This window comes from Podarcis gaigeae (genome assembly GCF_964106915.1).
Source record: "Podarcis gaigeae genome assembly, chromosome: 7".
Classification (NCBI taxonomy): domain Eukaryota; kingdom Metazoa; phylum Chordata; class Lepidosauria; order Squamata; family Lacertidae; genus Podarcis; species Podarcis gaigeae.
This window is the reverse complement of record NC_139683.1, coordinates 45,394,996-45,410,359: the sequence shown is the minus strand read 5'-3', so window position 1 is coordinate 45,410,359 and position 15,364 is coordinate 45,394,996. Positions and strand designations below refer to the sequence as shown.

Genomic DNA, 15,364 nt, shown 5'->3' with positions numbered 1-15,364 from the left:
TTTTCTGTTACATGGAACTAATCAGTGATCCCATTTGCACATAATGCTAAGAAAACCTGCAATAAGAAGATTGTGACCACTTCCTCTACTTTTGCTCCTGCACACATTGCTGTGTGCTAAGCTATGGTTTGGTTTAGCACTTTGTCAAAACCTTGGCCCACGGTTTAGCAAAAGGTTTAGCAAAAGGTTTGTTCTATGGTTTATTTGGGGGCTAGAAAATCACAATACCAGGTTTGGACAGCAACACAACAGCAATTGGGACTGGAGGGCCTATGATCTTCTCACTGGGAGCTTTCATATTTACTTCCTTACGCCAACCCATGGCTGGGCTTAGCCTTATGCCTGAATTAGGCCAGTATGTGATTTTGAGGGCACCCTTTTTTGCAGCAAAAGCCTCCAGCTAAGTAATTATCCATGAGGACCTAATGAGGCTTAGAACATCAGAATTCACCATACAGTATAATAACGGCCCAGATAATTTGCCACAGTCATGTTCAAGATGGAGCTGAGAAATCTGAACTAAATTCCATATTGAAGCCAAATTCAATAATGATTCTGATATATTTAAAAGGGGATTAGGTTACAATGTATCTTAAGAGGCATCTACTTTGAATTCCTGCCCTCCCTCTGGCCGTCTTCAGATAGTAGCTCACAGCTGGAGGTGCATAAAGAACTTTTAAAAAAGTGAAGTAGCAACAGTAGTTTGTTAAATCTCATAATGTACCACAAGCCAATGCGTATGCATAATAAATGCATTACTTTTGGCTCTAAGCAGCCATTAATCTGTCAGTTTGCTTTTGCAGAGTTTAGACTGATCAGCATTTTTAAAATGCTCACAGAACGTCAGATGGTTATGCTAATAGCTGACATTGCAAAAAATTAAGACATATTTAGTAATCGGCTGCTAGGCTCGGGGAATTAGTACTATAAGGGTATCATCTAGCAATACCACAAACACTTAACTAAGGATAGCTTCATTTCATCCTGCATGGTCCTCAGACATGTCAGTTATAAAGTGGACCGCATACATTTTGCTGCCTAAGGGAGAGCAGCACATGTTGCCTTCTGCACCCACCTTCCCAAGTCAAGGTTCATAGTACCAAAGCCAGGTCAAGTCGTTTTCATGCCTGAGGCAGAATATCCCACAGCCACCTCTTCCCCTCCCTGTCAGTGAAAATGTGACAACACTAAATTAAATAGCCAATAATTTATTGCTCTTTCATAACATGCAAAATCATCCTCCTGAGGTAGCCACCTCATTCTGCCTAATGCTAGAGCCATCTCTCTAACTTTATAGACAAAAAGGCAATGCTTATGGTGCATTGGTGTCCACTGGAAAACTTCAGGGTTTGCAGCTTGAAATTAGTTGAATTATTATTTTTTAAATAAATGTTGACACAATTTTAAATATTGATGTGCCAAGAAGAACATAATTTTTTTCCTTTCGCTGATGGTCCTTCCCCCCCTCCCTCCTCCTAACATTAGGATTTTTACTGCCATCTCTTGACATTTGCTTTTGGGGGATAAAAATTATGATTAAAATCTGGGGTCCCCAGTGTAGCACCTGTGAGCACCACAGAACCCCAAGACATTCTTCTAGGTACCATCCAAAACCACCTGTCCCTCTCAATGTTTTTTCAAATAATTTTTGTTTTGGAGGGGTTGCTAGCTTCTTAAAGGCAGGGAGGTTGCCTGCTTTAGCTGGTATAAGTGGGGTTTTTTTTGGGGGGGGGGTTCTGAGCACCACCAGTTTGCCTTCTATGAAATCAGCATTCTGTGGTGCCCACAACAATCTTTTAGATTTCCAAATGTGCCCACAGGCTCTAACTTAAAGAGAACTAACAAACAACAATGTCATGGTTTCTTATTCTCTCCCCCCTTACAGAATGCAACTGTGATACATCTGGGTCTGTGAGCAACACATGTGGCTCTTTGGGACATTGTCATTGCTATACAAACTATGCTGGGCCAAAATGCAGCCAGTGTGCTCCTGGCTACTATAGCTATCCCAATTGTTTGCGTAAGTAACCAATCAAGTTTCTTTCTCAGATATGAACTTTGATTTAACAACGTATTACTATACACGGAAGCAAAACTGTTTTAGTCTACTAGATGTATTTAAGAAAAATGATGCCATGTGATTGACAGGTGGGTTGCCCTGCCCACCTGTCAAATTCAGCTTGTGATGCTAAGTTCTGATAAGGGATTTGGCCCATGGAGCCAAAAACGTTTCCCTACCCCTACCTCTAGAAAGCAGCTGCCACTTAGGACTAAACTGCTTCTAACAGGCATGTGGGTGGGAGGAGCATTTTGACTGGAGGCAAAGGATTATTGCCTCTGTGCCATGATACTGATCTTGGTCCCCTCCCACTGTTGCACCAGCTTTTTATTTGTTAAAAAACCAGCTGCACAAGGGGAAGATAAGTGACAAATTTCAAGTGTAAATTGACCCTCGATTGCATAAGGACCAGCAGACTGGCTCAATATATTGCAAACGTTTTGTTTGTGTGCCCGGCAACTTTAGCTTGGGTAGAATTCACATCTTTGTGATGCTCACTTACCCTTCCCCAGCCTGCTGCCCTCAAAGATGTCTTGAACTACTGTGGCCATTAGTCCCAGCCAGTATGCTTGGTTGGCCCTGACCCCTGCTTGGGCCTTCTCATTGGCAGTTCATTGGTTGTAGAATGCCCTCTCTGATGAGGTGTGTCTTCCTACCTCATTATCAGCGTTTAGGAGGAATTTAAAAACATTCCTGTACACCCAGGCATTTGATGACTGAAAGAGACTGTTCCTGGCAGCCTTGAAATGATGATGAGGTGTGAGGATATGTGACTGTTTTAAAATGTTTTAGATGTCTTTGATGTTTTAATTTATTGATTTTTATTGCACCATTCTGCTGCTTTGTTGTTGGCTGCCAGTGCTGTTTTGAGAGGAAGGGAAGGATAGAAATGTAGATAATAATATAATAAACATCCAGAGGGCACCAACTTGGCAAAGGCTGCACAACTAAGAACAGTATAGGAGCTGTGCAGCTGACAGAATTCCTGACAACCTACACAGTAAGCAGAGAACATGTTTTCCATGCTCTTTGCTTCAAACAACTCCTGTCCTCAGATTAACTGGAGAGGGAGAGGGAGAGGGAGAGGCCTGTATTCAAAATTGTATATTTCAGCACTGTATTGTTCAATATAGAACTAGCTGCATCTTGATACTTTTTGTAAAAATTAACTTTTCGCAACAAAATTTTTGCAAGATTTGAAAGCATTTGAGTAAGTGGACTTCAGAAGCTGATGATTTCAGTGTGTTATATTTGTAGAATTCCACCAACTTGTGAGGCCTTTTGTTTTTTGCTCAAGGCCCAAAGTGCTAGAGGAAAATATGGCTCTTCTCGTTCAGTTGAGGGAGCCTCTGCTCTCTGGCTTGGTGTCCTCAGAGAGATTGCCTACATAGCTAGGGGCTACATGAGGAGAAGGAGGATGAATAAGACCTCTGACCCCAAGTTACATATCTCTCTCCAAAAGGAGAAGCATGGAATGTATCAATCCACAAAGAAGCAGCTGCTTGCCAGAGCATGTCTCCAAACTTTTATCCATGTGTGTGTATATGTATGTGTGTAGTAATATGAAACCTGCTGTCCTTATAAAATTAACACCTTTGTTCAGCTTGTCAGTGCTCGACCCATGGCTCCTACCAGGGCACATGTGATGCAGTCACAGGCCAGTGTGAGTGTCAACCAGGCTTTACAGGACAACAGTGTCACAGATGTCTCTCAGCAGCCAACAGTTTTCCTCATTGCCAAGGTAATAATTACCAAGACACATCTATTTATGGCGATATTTTAGAAGCAGAAAATTGTATGCGATCAGGGGAGTTGGACAAGTTTTGCCCTCATTGTGAGGCTAATTACTTGTTTAGGCTGCCATTGCTAATTGTAAGATGCTTAGATCTTAGAGCTCAGGTGGTGGCAGGTGTCCTGAAGGATGTCATTTGGTGTTTTAGAGGGACAGTTTATTGAGGCAAGGAAGCCATACTACCTTGCCTCAGACATTTGCAAACCATTTTTCAGCTGAAGAGTGGGATAAAAATGTTTTAAATAAATAAGTAAATAAAATTTATTTGAAAATCCCTTTTTAAAGCCATCCAAGTTGCTGCCTCTGATAGGAACAAATTCCATCATTTCACTATGTGCTGTGTGAAGATGTACTTTATCTGTTCTGAATCAACATTCTTCTGCTTCATTGTATGTCCACACATTCTAGTGTTAAGAGAGAGGGAGAAAAACTATTCACTTTCTCTATGCTATGCATACTTTTATACACTTCCTTTACATCCCCTTTTACATCCCTTTTAAAATTAAGAAGTTTCAAATGCTATAATCTTGCTTCATTGGAGAAATTCTGTTGTCCTGATGCCACAGGAAATGAGTTAATGGTTGTTTATAGCTCAATCCTCCATGAATGGAATGTGTCTGGATTTAAGTTTCAGAGATACAAGCACATACATCTCTTTCTGCTTTCCTGTGGTCATGAGGTTCCCTCAGTGGCCATGGCCAAGACAGTCAAAACCAATGACTGGGCAGTGCTATGTATAAAATTAATGGGAAATCTTACTCATGTTATTGGCCTCAGTTAATGTTTTCCATCTCTGTTTCCTACCTGTAAAATGGGACCAACATTGACTACAGGGCCAATGTGAGGATAAAACACTATGCAGTATGTACATAAAAGGATGTATTTAAATATTATTAAGAATATATCTGAGAGAAACTGTCAATGTTTGTTGTGAGGCTCAATGCATAGTGAAATAACCAGGGAATACTTTCTTCACTTTAAAAGTGCTATATGGATTGTTGAAAATAAATAGCTTTAAAATAATGGGGTTTTTATTTTTTTAAATGTAAACAGGAAACAGCAACGAATGTGACCCAGCAGGAACCATGGATTCTTATTCTGTAAGTATTACATAATAGAATTGTATTACATAATAGAATTGTCATTCAAAGGCCATAATTCATTGGACTTTCGTTTTCATAACAGTGGATTTATATGAGAAAGAAACAAATAGCTGGCAACACATTAGCACCTATCCTGCTAAATAACCTGACTGTGGCATCTACAATTATAACACAAGGCCACATTGCTAGGGCTTGAATGACTGGTTCTCCACCCTTTTCCGTTGCTAGTTAATGGGCATGGGGCAAGTTGTCCTCACAGGCACTGTAGCCCTAGGGTGGAGACTCCTCCAGTAAGTGACTTTTAGATAAGGAATTTAGTTCATAAGCGTAGGAGAAATGGTATGTTTGTCATATCTCCTAATATCAAATGTGTGGATATTATTACTTGTGAGATTTGAGGACAATATACATACATAATAGGGAAATGTTCTGTAGTGAATTTGCCTCTGTTCTGCTCAAGTCCCATTAGTTCCATTGAGGAAAGAGGTGTAAGACCGTTCCCCACTCAAACAGGCTTTTGATAATCTTTTATTTGTGTGTGTGTGTGTATATGTGTGTTTTTATTGATCCATATCTTAATGTAAATTGTCCAGTGGACTTTATTGATGGGCTGTATAAACATATTAATTTAAAAAGCATGAAGAAATCCAACACATTTTCTAAGGGTGCATCTGCAAGTTGGAAGGATGCAACTGTGAGTTGGCCGGGGGGGGGGGGGGCTTTCTCAGAGTTTGGATAGGTTCCTTCAGCTCCTCCAGTCACATGTTGAGCCATGCAAGGATCCAAACTAGTATAGTCTAGCGGCTACAGATCATTGTATTGGGGTTGTATTGGGTGGAACGTCCCATCAGTGCAAGCGTTGCAGCTTGCCAGATGAAACAATCTCCCCTCTCCTCTCCCTGTGGGCTGCCTCTGGGGGTTCTCCAAGCCAATTTCAGGGGCTGCAGGGGAAGGAGAGGGGGGAAATCCTGTTGTATGAGCAGAAGCCCTTGTGCAGGACTTCTGCTGATGGAACTTGTTAGGTGAATTCTGCTCATTGTGTATCTTCAGACAACTTACTAATTCTAAGTTTGGATTCTCCATCTGTAAAACTGTTCTCCATCTCCCATTTCCTATGTGTATTTCAAAGCTGTATACTAGTTTGTCAAGACCCTTAGCTCCCTGTCATGACATATGCATTATTCCCTTTGTCCATTAGGACGATTGCCGGTGTCTGCAAAATGTAGAAGGTCCAACCTGTAGCATTTGCAAACCACTTTACTGGCATCTGGCCAGAGAAAACCCATATGGATGCGTAGGTAAGGCTGTGTTGATACACAACCAGGGTTTTTTTCTGGGGGTATGCAGGGGTATGCATACCCCTAAACATTTTGTGAATCCAAGTTTGGCCTCATTGAGGGGCACTTTTTCACTATGAGTAGGAAAATGAGAGTACCTCTAAACATTTTTTTAATGAAAAAAGCACTATACACACCTCATGTTATATTATAAAAACAAAGCCTGTGGTTTTTCCCCTGTTCTCAGCCCAGTCCAGGTCCTCCAGACCTGCCACTATTATCTTTTATTCAGCAACCCTAAGTAAATGATAGTACCTGTACACATTTGAGGTTCCAAAGCGGCTTCACTGACTGACACGGATGTGGACATGGTTGCGAAGGCCTTCACTGTGCAGTCTTAAACCACTGGCTTTGGATTCAGCTGCCTTATATATCGCAGGTTTTGTGCTCTCTTTTAGTGAAAGCACAATTCTCACAGGCTGAGAGTATCAAACAAACCAGTATTCTTGCAGTTGCTTAAAAAAAAAAACCAAAACACCACTCTGTTTCCCATTAGTAACACAGATGCCTAATGATGCATAGCCAAAATCTGTTCTGCAGAATCACTTGATGTAAATTTAGCAGAGTTAGGCAACATACACTTGCAAAACTCATATAGCAGCCTTTTGGGGCCCGGATTATTGTGAAAATGACACAGAATAAAGGGCTTAAGCCTCTTTTCCTATACACTACAGTCTTGATCTGGATCAGGGTGATCTATAGCTGCTATTTAAAAATAAAATTAGAAATATACAAATGCAAGCATGCTTTTGCAGCACATTCCTGTAAATATTTACTCAGAAGTAAGTTCTCTTAAGTTCGATGAAACTTAACTCCCAGTTCAAGGGCTATAGAATTGCACCCTCAATCTAGTGATTGATTTGGCACAGAGTGAGGCCTTTTTGCTTGGAGAAAATTGTTTATTTACTTGTCCAAGAAGCCTCCTGTTGGTAGTTTTCTTTTTTCCCCCTTGCCTTTTTCATTGACTGTCTAGAGTTACGTTGAGGTGCAGAACATGGAAAATAAGTACAACAATAACTGCAAGCATTTTCAAAATGTTCAGCAATGCCCAAAGTGTATCTGATAGGTCTAGACTTTAGACAGCTTGCTGTGTGGAAAGGAGTCTTAAAATAGCTTTCCCCCCAAAGAACATTCATGTCACTTTTATGGCAATGTGCCTTCACCGATCTAGCAAAAGATAAAGGAATTATTAGTACTGAATTCCACTTGCATGGTAACAGAATGTGGCAAGGTCAGCAAAGATTCCCTGGAGAGTGGTTGTGATGGTAAGGTTTTTATAGCCCCAGGAGAATTACTGAGGCTACTGAAGATAACAGATAGTCAACCTAGCAGGAACACATGCAAGATTCTTACCCCCCAGAATTTCTATGTTTGGGGGAAATCAGGAGCATATCTCTGTCTCATGTGTACCTCCTCCATCATGAACTTAATACCTGAAATGGAACAGCCCACATTTATTTTAAAGTGGAATCTCCTTGTCTGTGTAATCCTGGCCTTGTTTTCATTAAGGGTCTGGATTGTGAAATCAGAGGGAGCTTCCACTCAAACAGATGCTATCTCCTAGTTCAGGAGTTTTGCTCTGCAGATGGGGCTGGAGAAGGGATGGAGGGGGCAGACAGGTTCATCTCACCACAGGTAGACATTCCAAGTTAGATTATTATATGAACCCTAAGTCTTTCTGGATTTTGGTCTTATAATTTAAAAGGCAGAGAGTTTCTTTAGGCATGCCTGTTGTCTAGCCCTCATCCAGCAGATGTCAATCATATAAAGGGTCTAAGAAAATGGGTTTCAGGTGGATACGTTTGCCTTTACAGAGTGCCAGTGTGAAGCATCTGGAACACTGAGTGGAGTCAGAGAGTGTCGGCAGGTAAAAACATTCAGTTTTCACTTATATGTTATTCAACTTTTTTGGCTGAACAAATCCATATCAAGCACCAACTCTCACACTGGTCTACAGCCCCAAATGTGGGTGGGAAGGACCTTGGCATCCCAATATTCTTTGTTGCTTGGGTGCAAGTCTTGCGTTTTAGGCCCAATTTAAAACTTTGCTTTTCATCTTTCTGAGTCCTTTGTGACATGCATGAATGTCCCCTCCAGGTGAGGTACTACAAATGACAATGAGTGAAAATGCCTTCTCAGTAGTGACTCCCTAGTTTGTGGAATGCCTTCCCCAGAGAGACCCACCTAGCACCTACCCTAATGTGTTTTCATTGCCAGGCAAACAGGATGACAACCTAGTTTTAGCTCAGCGAATTTTTTATTTCTCCGCTCCCTCTTTTAAAACTGGTTTGATTCTGTGCATTTTTATCTCTCTCTCTGTTTATCCCTTTCTCTACATTTTCTCTACTTTCTCTACTTTCCTCTGCTGTGTTTTATTTGTTTGCTTACATTGTAATCTTGTTATTTTTGAATTTTTGGTCTACATTGTAAGCCTGCTAGAGAAGCTTTGTTATTAGGCAGTCTAAAAATAGCCCACCTAAACAAATAAATACAATGCTGAGTTAAATAGGAACTAAAAAGGTAAAGGTAAAGGTACCCCTGCCCATTCGGGCCAGTCTTGCCAGACTCTAGGGTTGTGCGCCCATCTCACTTAAGAGGCCGGGGGCCAGTGCTGTCCGGAGACACTTCCGGGTTGCGTGGCCAGCGTGACAAAGCTGCTCTGGCCTGCCAGCACCAGCGCAGCACACGGAAATGCCGTTTACCTTCCCGCTATAAAGCGGTACCTATTTATCTACTTGCACTTAAGGCTGCTTTCGAACTACTAGGTGGGCAGGAGCTGGGACCGAAAGACGGGAGCTCACCCCGCCGCGGGGATTCGAACCGCCGACCATGCGATCGGCAAGCCCTAGGTGCTGAGGTTTTACCCACAGCGCCACCCGCGTCCCCATGGGAACTACTCCCATGTAAATGTTCATATATGTATCCCAAGTAGCTTGCTTAGCAAGTTGGTGTCAGGTTTAGCTAATTTTTATAAATGAGCTCCCTCACCCTGCCAAAGATACCCATGACTGGCTGACTTCAAATCTGGCAAATCACAGGAGGAACTTCCCACTCTAGGCTTCTATTAGAACAGGGCCCCACAGATATTACTGGGCTCCATCCCTATCCATGACAGTGCTGGCTGGGAATGCTGGGATTTGGAGTCCAACAGTGGCTCAAGGACCTCATCACTAGACTAGAACCTGGGAGATAATTCCACATAAGGCTATCCTGCAGAAGTGGGACATTTGGCTTCTTTCCTTTCCTATATCGCGATCTCTTTGTTTGCAAACCAGCCCCCACCTAATGCCACAACCACCCATTCATGCCTATTTAAAAATATTTTAGGTCATTACTAAAGACTCTTTTGAAATAAGAAATGTATCAAAGGAAAACTTGAAAGCTTCACCACTCCCTTCCCCTTATAGGTGGATGGTGAATGTTACTGCAAGCCTAACGTTTGTGGAGATTCGTGTGATACTTGTGAAGATGGTTATTATGGGCTAGAAGACAATAATTATTTTGGATGTCAAGGTACAGTGTAGTTTAATTAATACAGGACATGTTTCTGAAAAATATAGTCTTCAAATCACTCCTACATAACATATTTGCATATGAACTTTTATTATTGCTTCTTACCAATGTGAGTCTTCTGTTTAAATTTTGGTAAGTGACAGTGTGCAAGTTTTCAGTATTAAATATCTGCTTCCTTCAACACAGATCACTCTTTCAAATGATGGCTTTAAGCTGTGTTCACACTCCTGATTACTGCGCACTTACTGTGTTGCCAGTGCTGAGTTTTTGAGAGTCAGTGTGGTGTAGTGGTTAGCGACCCAGACTTGGGAGACCAAGGTTCTAGTCCCCCCTCAATCTTGAAGCTCACCTCATGACCTCAAGCCAGTCATAGTCTCTCAGTCTAACCTGCTTCACAGGGTTGTTGTGAGGATAAAATGCAGGACGGAGAACTATGTCAGCTACTTTGGAGGAAAGGTGGGATATAAATAGAAAACAGACTACTGTTTTAATGAGTCCCTGCTTATCTCATTCTGTTTATGCTACCCTTTCCCTTCAGAAACAGGGACTCATTCCAACAGTGACCTTCAGTAAAACAGCCATAGCAATTGGGGCAATGTCAGTTCTTCCTCCTCTGCTCTTTCCTAGCTCTTGATTGTGTGTGAGAGATGGAGAGGTGACTTTGGATCTATACAGGTACTTTGTTGAGCATCTGCTGTGATGACTCTGGGGCTGTGCCAGCCCACTGCAGAAAGTCATACATATACATTTTTGAGAATTGATCTTGAGCATAAACAATGCAGCACTAAAGTCATTTATGAAAAGGTGGAGAGTGTTCTTCCCATCTCTTTATCCCAGAAAACCTACAAATCTTTCTTCTGGCATCATATATTTTTGCTTTAAAAGTTTGGTTCTTTCCTTTACTCACAGGGTGCAAATGTGACGTGGGAGGGGCCGTAAGCCGTGTGTGCGATGATCTGTCAGGTGATTGCCAGTGCAGAAGGCACATGGTTGGAAAATCCTGCAATGAGTAAGTAAGATGGAAAAGTGAAGCTTAGGCACCAGTAAATCCAATAATAATAATAATTTATTATTTATACACCGCCCATCTGGCTGGGTTTCCCCAGCCACTCTGGGTGGCTTCCAATCAAATATTAAAAACACAATACAGCATCAAAACTTCCTTAAGATTTTGTGCTGATTCATCAACACTTGATTGGTAATCTGGGATTAACCAGCTACTTTCAACAGTGGGTGCCAGGTTCTGTGAGGGCGCTCTTTGTGACTTCACCTTGGTAGTAGTATGGAGAGGATTTGTTTAGCCACCTCCCGCCTTAACTTATGCCATATGGTCTAATTCAGCAGGCCAGTTCTTAAGTGTTATGTCTCTTTTTCATATGTAGCAAATGAAACATTTTTAGAAAATAAAAGCATTGCCTGCCATTTCATTTTTGTATTTATGAAAGGCCTGAAAAGGACTACTACTTACCTGATTTACATCACATGAAGTTTGAAGTTGAAGATGGTACATCTCCTAATGGAAGAGGAATCCGGTTTGGTTATGATCCTCAAGAATTTCCTGGCTTTAGCTGGCGAGGTTATGCACAGATGTCCTCAGTACAAGTATGTATTTAACTGACCAGATGTTACTTTGTGAAATAACCTTGGGAAGAAGATGTGAGTTCATTTCCTTGGTCCTGCTGGATTATAGAAGAGGCCAGAATAAGTTAATCCCACATATACTTAAACTTCTTTTCTTTTTTAAAAGTTTATAATGGGTGCGATGGAAACATTCTTCAGCAAAGCCTGCTTTATGCATTTACCCTTCCTCTGTGGGGAGATCTTCTAAGTGGTGACTCCACATGCCCTCTTGCATTTTCTGCAGCTGTTTATTATTTTTATTTATTTGTTGCATTTATAGCTCAACTTGTCTCCATGGGGCTCCAGGTGGCTTACATAGTTCATTTAATCCTCACAACAACCCAGTAAAGTAGGTTAGGCTGAAGGGTTGTGATTGGCCACCATGGTCACCCAGTGAGCTTCATGGCCTAGTGGAGAATCGAACCCTGGTCTCCCAGGTCCTGGTCCAACACTCTAACCACTACAACACCACTGGCTCCAGTCTGCCATGTGATTCCTTCCAGTCACTTGGAGATATATCCACACCAGGGACAGGTGCGTCCAGGAAATCCACTGTAGTTGTAGAAACTCCCCATGTGATTGAGATGACCCATATAGCAAGTTTTCCTAGGTGTAATAGCTGGAGTTGTGAGGCAGAAGTGAATATTTTTAGACTAGCCCTAAGCTTGTTACAATTGAGTAGGAACATAGGAAGCTGCCTTATACTGTCAGGCCAGTATGTGGTCTGGATGAGGTAGCTGTTAGGTGGATTTGTAGCTTGTTGACTGGCCAAACCCAAAGAGTTCTCACTCATGTTCCTTATTATCACGGAAAAAAGTAACAAGTTGGGTGCCACAGGGTTCTCTCCTGGACCCATTGTTGTTCAATTATACATGACTTAGATGAAGGAATTCAGGGGATGATACCAAACTGGGAGGGGTAGCTAATGCTGCAGAAGACAGAATCAAGATTCCAGGTGACATTAACAGATTGGAGAACTGGGCCCAAACTAACAAAATGAATTTCAATAGGGACAAATGTCAGATTCGATACTTAGGCAGGAAGAACCCCCTTCACAAATATAAGATGGGGGACATGTGAAAAGGATCTAGGGGGTCTTAGTGGACCACAAGCTTAACATCAGTCAAAAGTGTGATGTAGCAGCAGCAGCAGCAGCAGCAGCAGAAAAAAGCTAATGCTATTCCAGGCTGCATCAACAGAAGTATAGTGTTCCAATCAAGGGAAGTCATAGTACCACTCTTATTCTGCTTTGGTCAAACCATACCAGGAGTGCTGTGTCCAATTCTGTGCACCACAATTTAAGGATATTGACAAGCTAGAACGTCTAGAGGAGAGTAACCAAGATGATTAAGGGTCTAGAAACCAAGCCTTATGAGGAACAGTTGAGGGAGTTGGGCATGTTTAGCTTGGAGAAGAGGAGGCTGAGAGGAGATATGATAGCCATCTTCAAATATCTAAACGGCTGCGACATGGAAGATGGAGCAATCTTGTTTTCTCCTGCTCTGGAAGGTAGGACCTGAATCAATAGTTTTAAGTTACAAGAAAGAAGAATTCTGACTAAACATCAGGAATAACTTTCTGGCAGTAAAAGCTGTTCAACAGTGAACCAGACTTGCTTGGAAGGTGTTGGACTCTCCTTCCTTGGAGGTTTTTAAGCAGAAGTTGAATGGTCATCTGTCATGGATGCTTTAGCTGAGATTCCTACATTGCAGGGGTTGGAGTAGATGACCCTCAAGGTCCCTTCCAACTCTCCAGTTTTATGATTCTGTGATTCTCAATTTGTGAGCATTACAGAAAAAATTGGAGGAATGTATTCAGTAAGTGCTGCCTTGGCATCTTTTTGGAGAATATGGTTTATTTCATCACCTGATGCTTGTTCATCCTTGGGGACGCGTTCAGAGAGATTGTTGGAGTAGCATCATATATAATGGATTCCTTCTGGTTAATCTTCATTCATTTGTATGCCTTACTCCTCTTAATCTAGGGCTTTCCCTTAGGGTTATTCTTTTAAATTCTGTTAACCGTGTCAGAATTTTACAAGGGTAAAATATAAATTTATGAACTATAACTTCTCCATTGCCATTTCCCCCCTCTGCTTTTCCTTGCCTTCAAAAACAGAACATGCTCTTAAGAAACCTGGATCAGCCCCCAGAAATGCCTAGTTAAGATGATCCAGAGAAGAACATTTTTGGCTGTTTTAGACTAATTTTAGATAGTAGAACAGCTCAGCATTTCCTGTTTTGTTCCCATTAAGTCAACTTCATTTTTGAAGCTTTTGTTAGAGGAGGAAGGGAAGCAATGCTGACATCCCCACCCCAAACCTCTCTCCTCCCTCTCCTTGCTGCAGTGATTCTGTAGTTGGTGATCACTGATGAAAAACCAATAGGAGATGCATAGAAAAAGGGTGAGGAAGAATCGAACCAAATAAGTTAAATAATGCATAGAACTCTAGGCATATGCCAAATGAACTTCAGTCATCTGGTTTCAAACCTTTCCATTGCATTGTTGACATCCAGTTGGACTCTCTAGGTAGTAGTTACTTGGCAACCCTAAAGTTAATACATGGAAAACCTTCATCTCAAATGCCAAGTTAAACTAGATTGGAGAAGTGCAAGGTACATCATCCATGATTTAACATTAGCACACATCTTTTAACACAGTTCTTATCCTTAATCCATGCCACATGGACACCACAGTACTATGCCAGCTTAACAGAGCAATGATATGCATGTCTTCTCAGAAACACAGGAGCAAACAATACAGGTCAGTGTGTATAAGAGTGCAGCCGTAAAGATGCAGACCATAGTACAGCCAACTTGTTATCCTTCCAGATTCATCAGGACATCATTCACAGTGAGGATCAATAAGAAGAGAACTGCTTTAGACCTGTGTTTCATCCAAACCCACCATAACTTTTTTGATTGCCGTGTTACATTTGCTAAATGTTTCTAGACATTTTCTGCCTTTTGGGTGGTAGTATTAAAATAATATGCTTTCCTGTCCTCTTCTTTGCTTCTTTTTCCCCCAGCCAGAGGTGGTAGCACCTGTCACTGTGGCTTCTCCTAAGCTCTTCCACCTAGCACTGCACTATGTCACCTTGGTTTCAAAAAGCTGTAGAGGGAGGATCTCAATTGCTGAGGGGAAACATTTTGGCCCTAATAACACTTGTAAGTGAATTACGTTTCTTGCTAGGTTTGTCTGTCTTTCTCTTCCTTATGCCAGAAAATGCTTTTCCTTCCACATAAATGTCTCTGTCTATATGCGTGGTACTTGTTATTCTTATTTCCCCCTCTGTAGGAATTGTGTATTTTGCTTGCACAGCTTCTGAAGATTTATCCTTTTGGTACTTTATGGCTTTCCCCCCCTTGTTTATTAACCTCCCATTTTACAGAATGAAGTAAGGATAACTCTGAACGTGGACAAATCAAACCTCCGTTTATTCCGTGTTATCTTGAGGTATATTAATCCTGGAACTGCTGCAGTATCTGGCCACATAATCGCTTATTCTCGTCTTCGTAAAGGTAGGTAGAGCAAAATGGCGGTGGAACTCAGCAGGTAGTTGCAAAGTGTCTTCATGCACTGAATTCAGTTGACCTAAAAGCTTCTTTTATGCCATGCCCACCCTACATGTTGTCTGGTGTGGGGTGAGTAAAGGCGGGGCTTCAAAGGAGCAAGCAGGAGCTTAAAGTGGACTCCTTGTTGTTCCTTCGTTGGAACACGGCACACTCTTGCCTGCCCATCACCTGATGGGTGCTTGGAAGGTGCCTTGCTCAAGGAGGGCGAAGCGCCTCCCCCTCCCATTGCTGCTCTTTGAAGTAGCCCCTTTCCAACATCTGAAATTGGAAATTGAAGGGAACATCGCAGGGAGGCTTGCAAAGGGCTCCGTTTGGTTGAGCATACCTGGTCCCTCCTTTTGGAAGCTCTGGACGTACATAGGCAG

At 41.8% G+C, this 15,364-nt stretch overlaps 1 protein-coding gene across 2 annotated transcripts in view; it reads left to right on the top strand.

Annotated features, from left to right (window-relative positions):
* Window positions 1-15,364, top strand: part of LAMA3 (laminin subunit alpha 3) — a 132,649-nt gene that overhangs the window by 36,489 nt on the left and 80,796 nt on the right. For both annotated transcript variants that reach the window (XM_083748164.1, XM_083748163.1), the window contains 9 exons: window positions 1,886-2,020; window positions 3,663-3,800; window positions 4,905-4,951; window positions 6,153-6,252; window positions 8,106-8,158; window positions 9,699-9,804; window positions 10,714-10,813; window positions 11,250-11,406; window positions 14,816-14,945. In XM_083748164.1, the coding sequence (XP_083604290.1) occupies window positions 1,886-2,020; window positions 3,663-3,800; window positions 4,905-4,951; window positions 6,153-6,252; window positions 8,106-8,158; window positions 9,699-9,804; window positions 10,714-10,813; window positions 11,250-11,406; window positions 14,816-14,945 (966 nt within the window). The remainder of the gene's footprint in view (window positions 1-1,885; window positions 2,021-3,662; window positions 3,801-4,904; window positions 4,952-6,152; window positions 6,253-8,105; window positions 8,159-9,698; window positions 9,805-10,713; window positions 10,814-11,249; window positions 11,407-14,815; window positions 14,946-15,364) is intronic.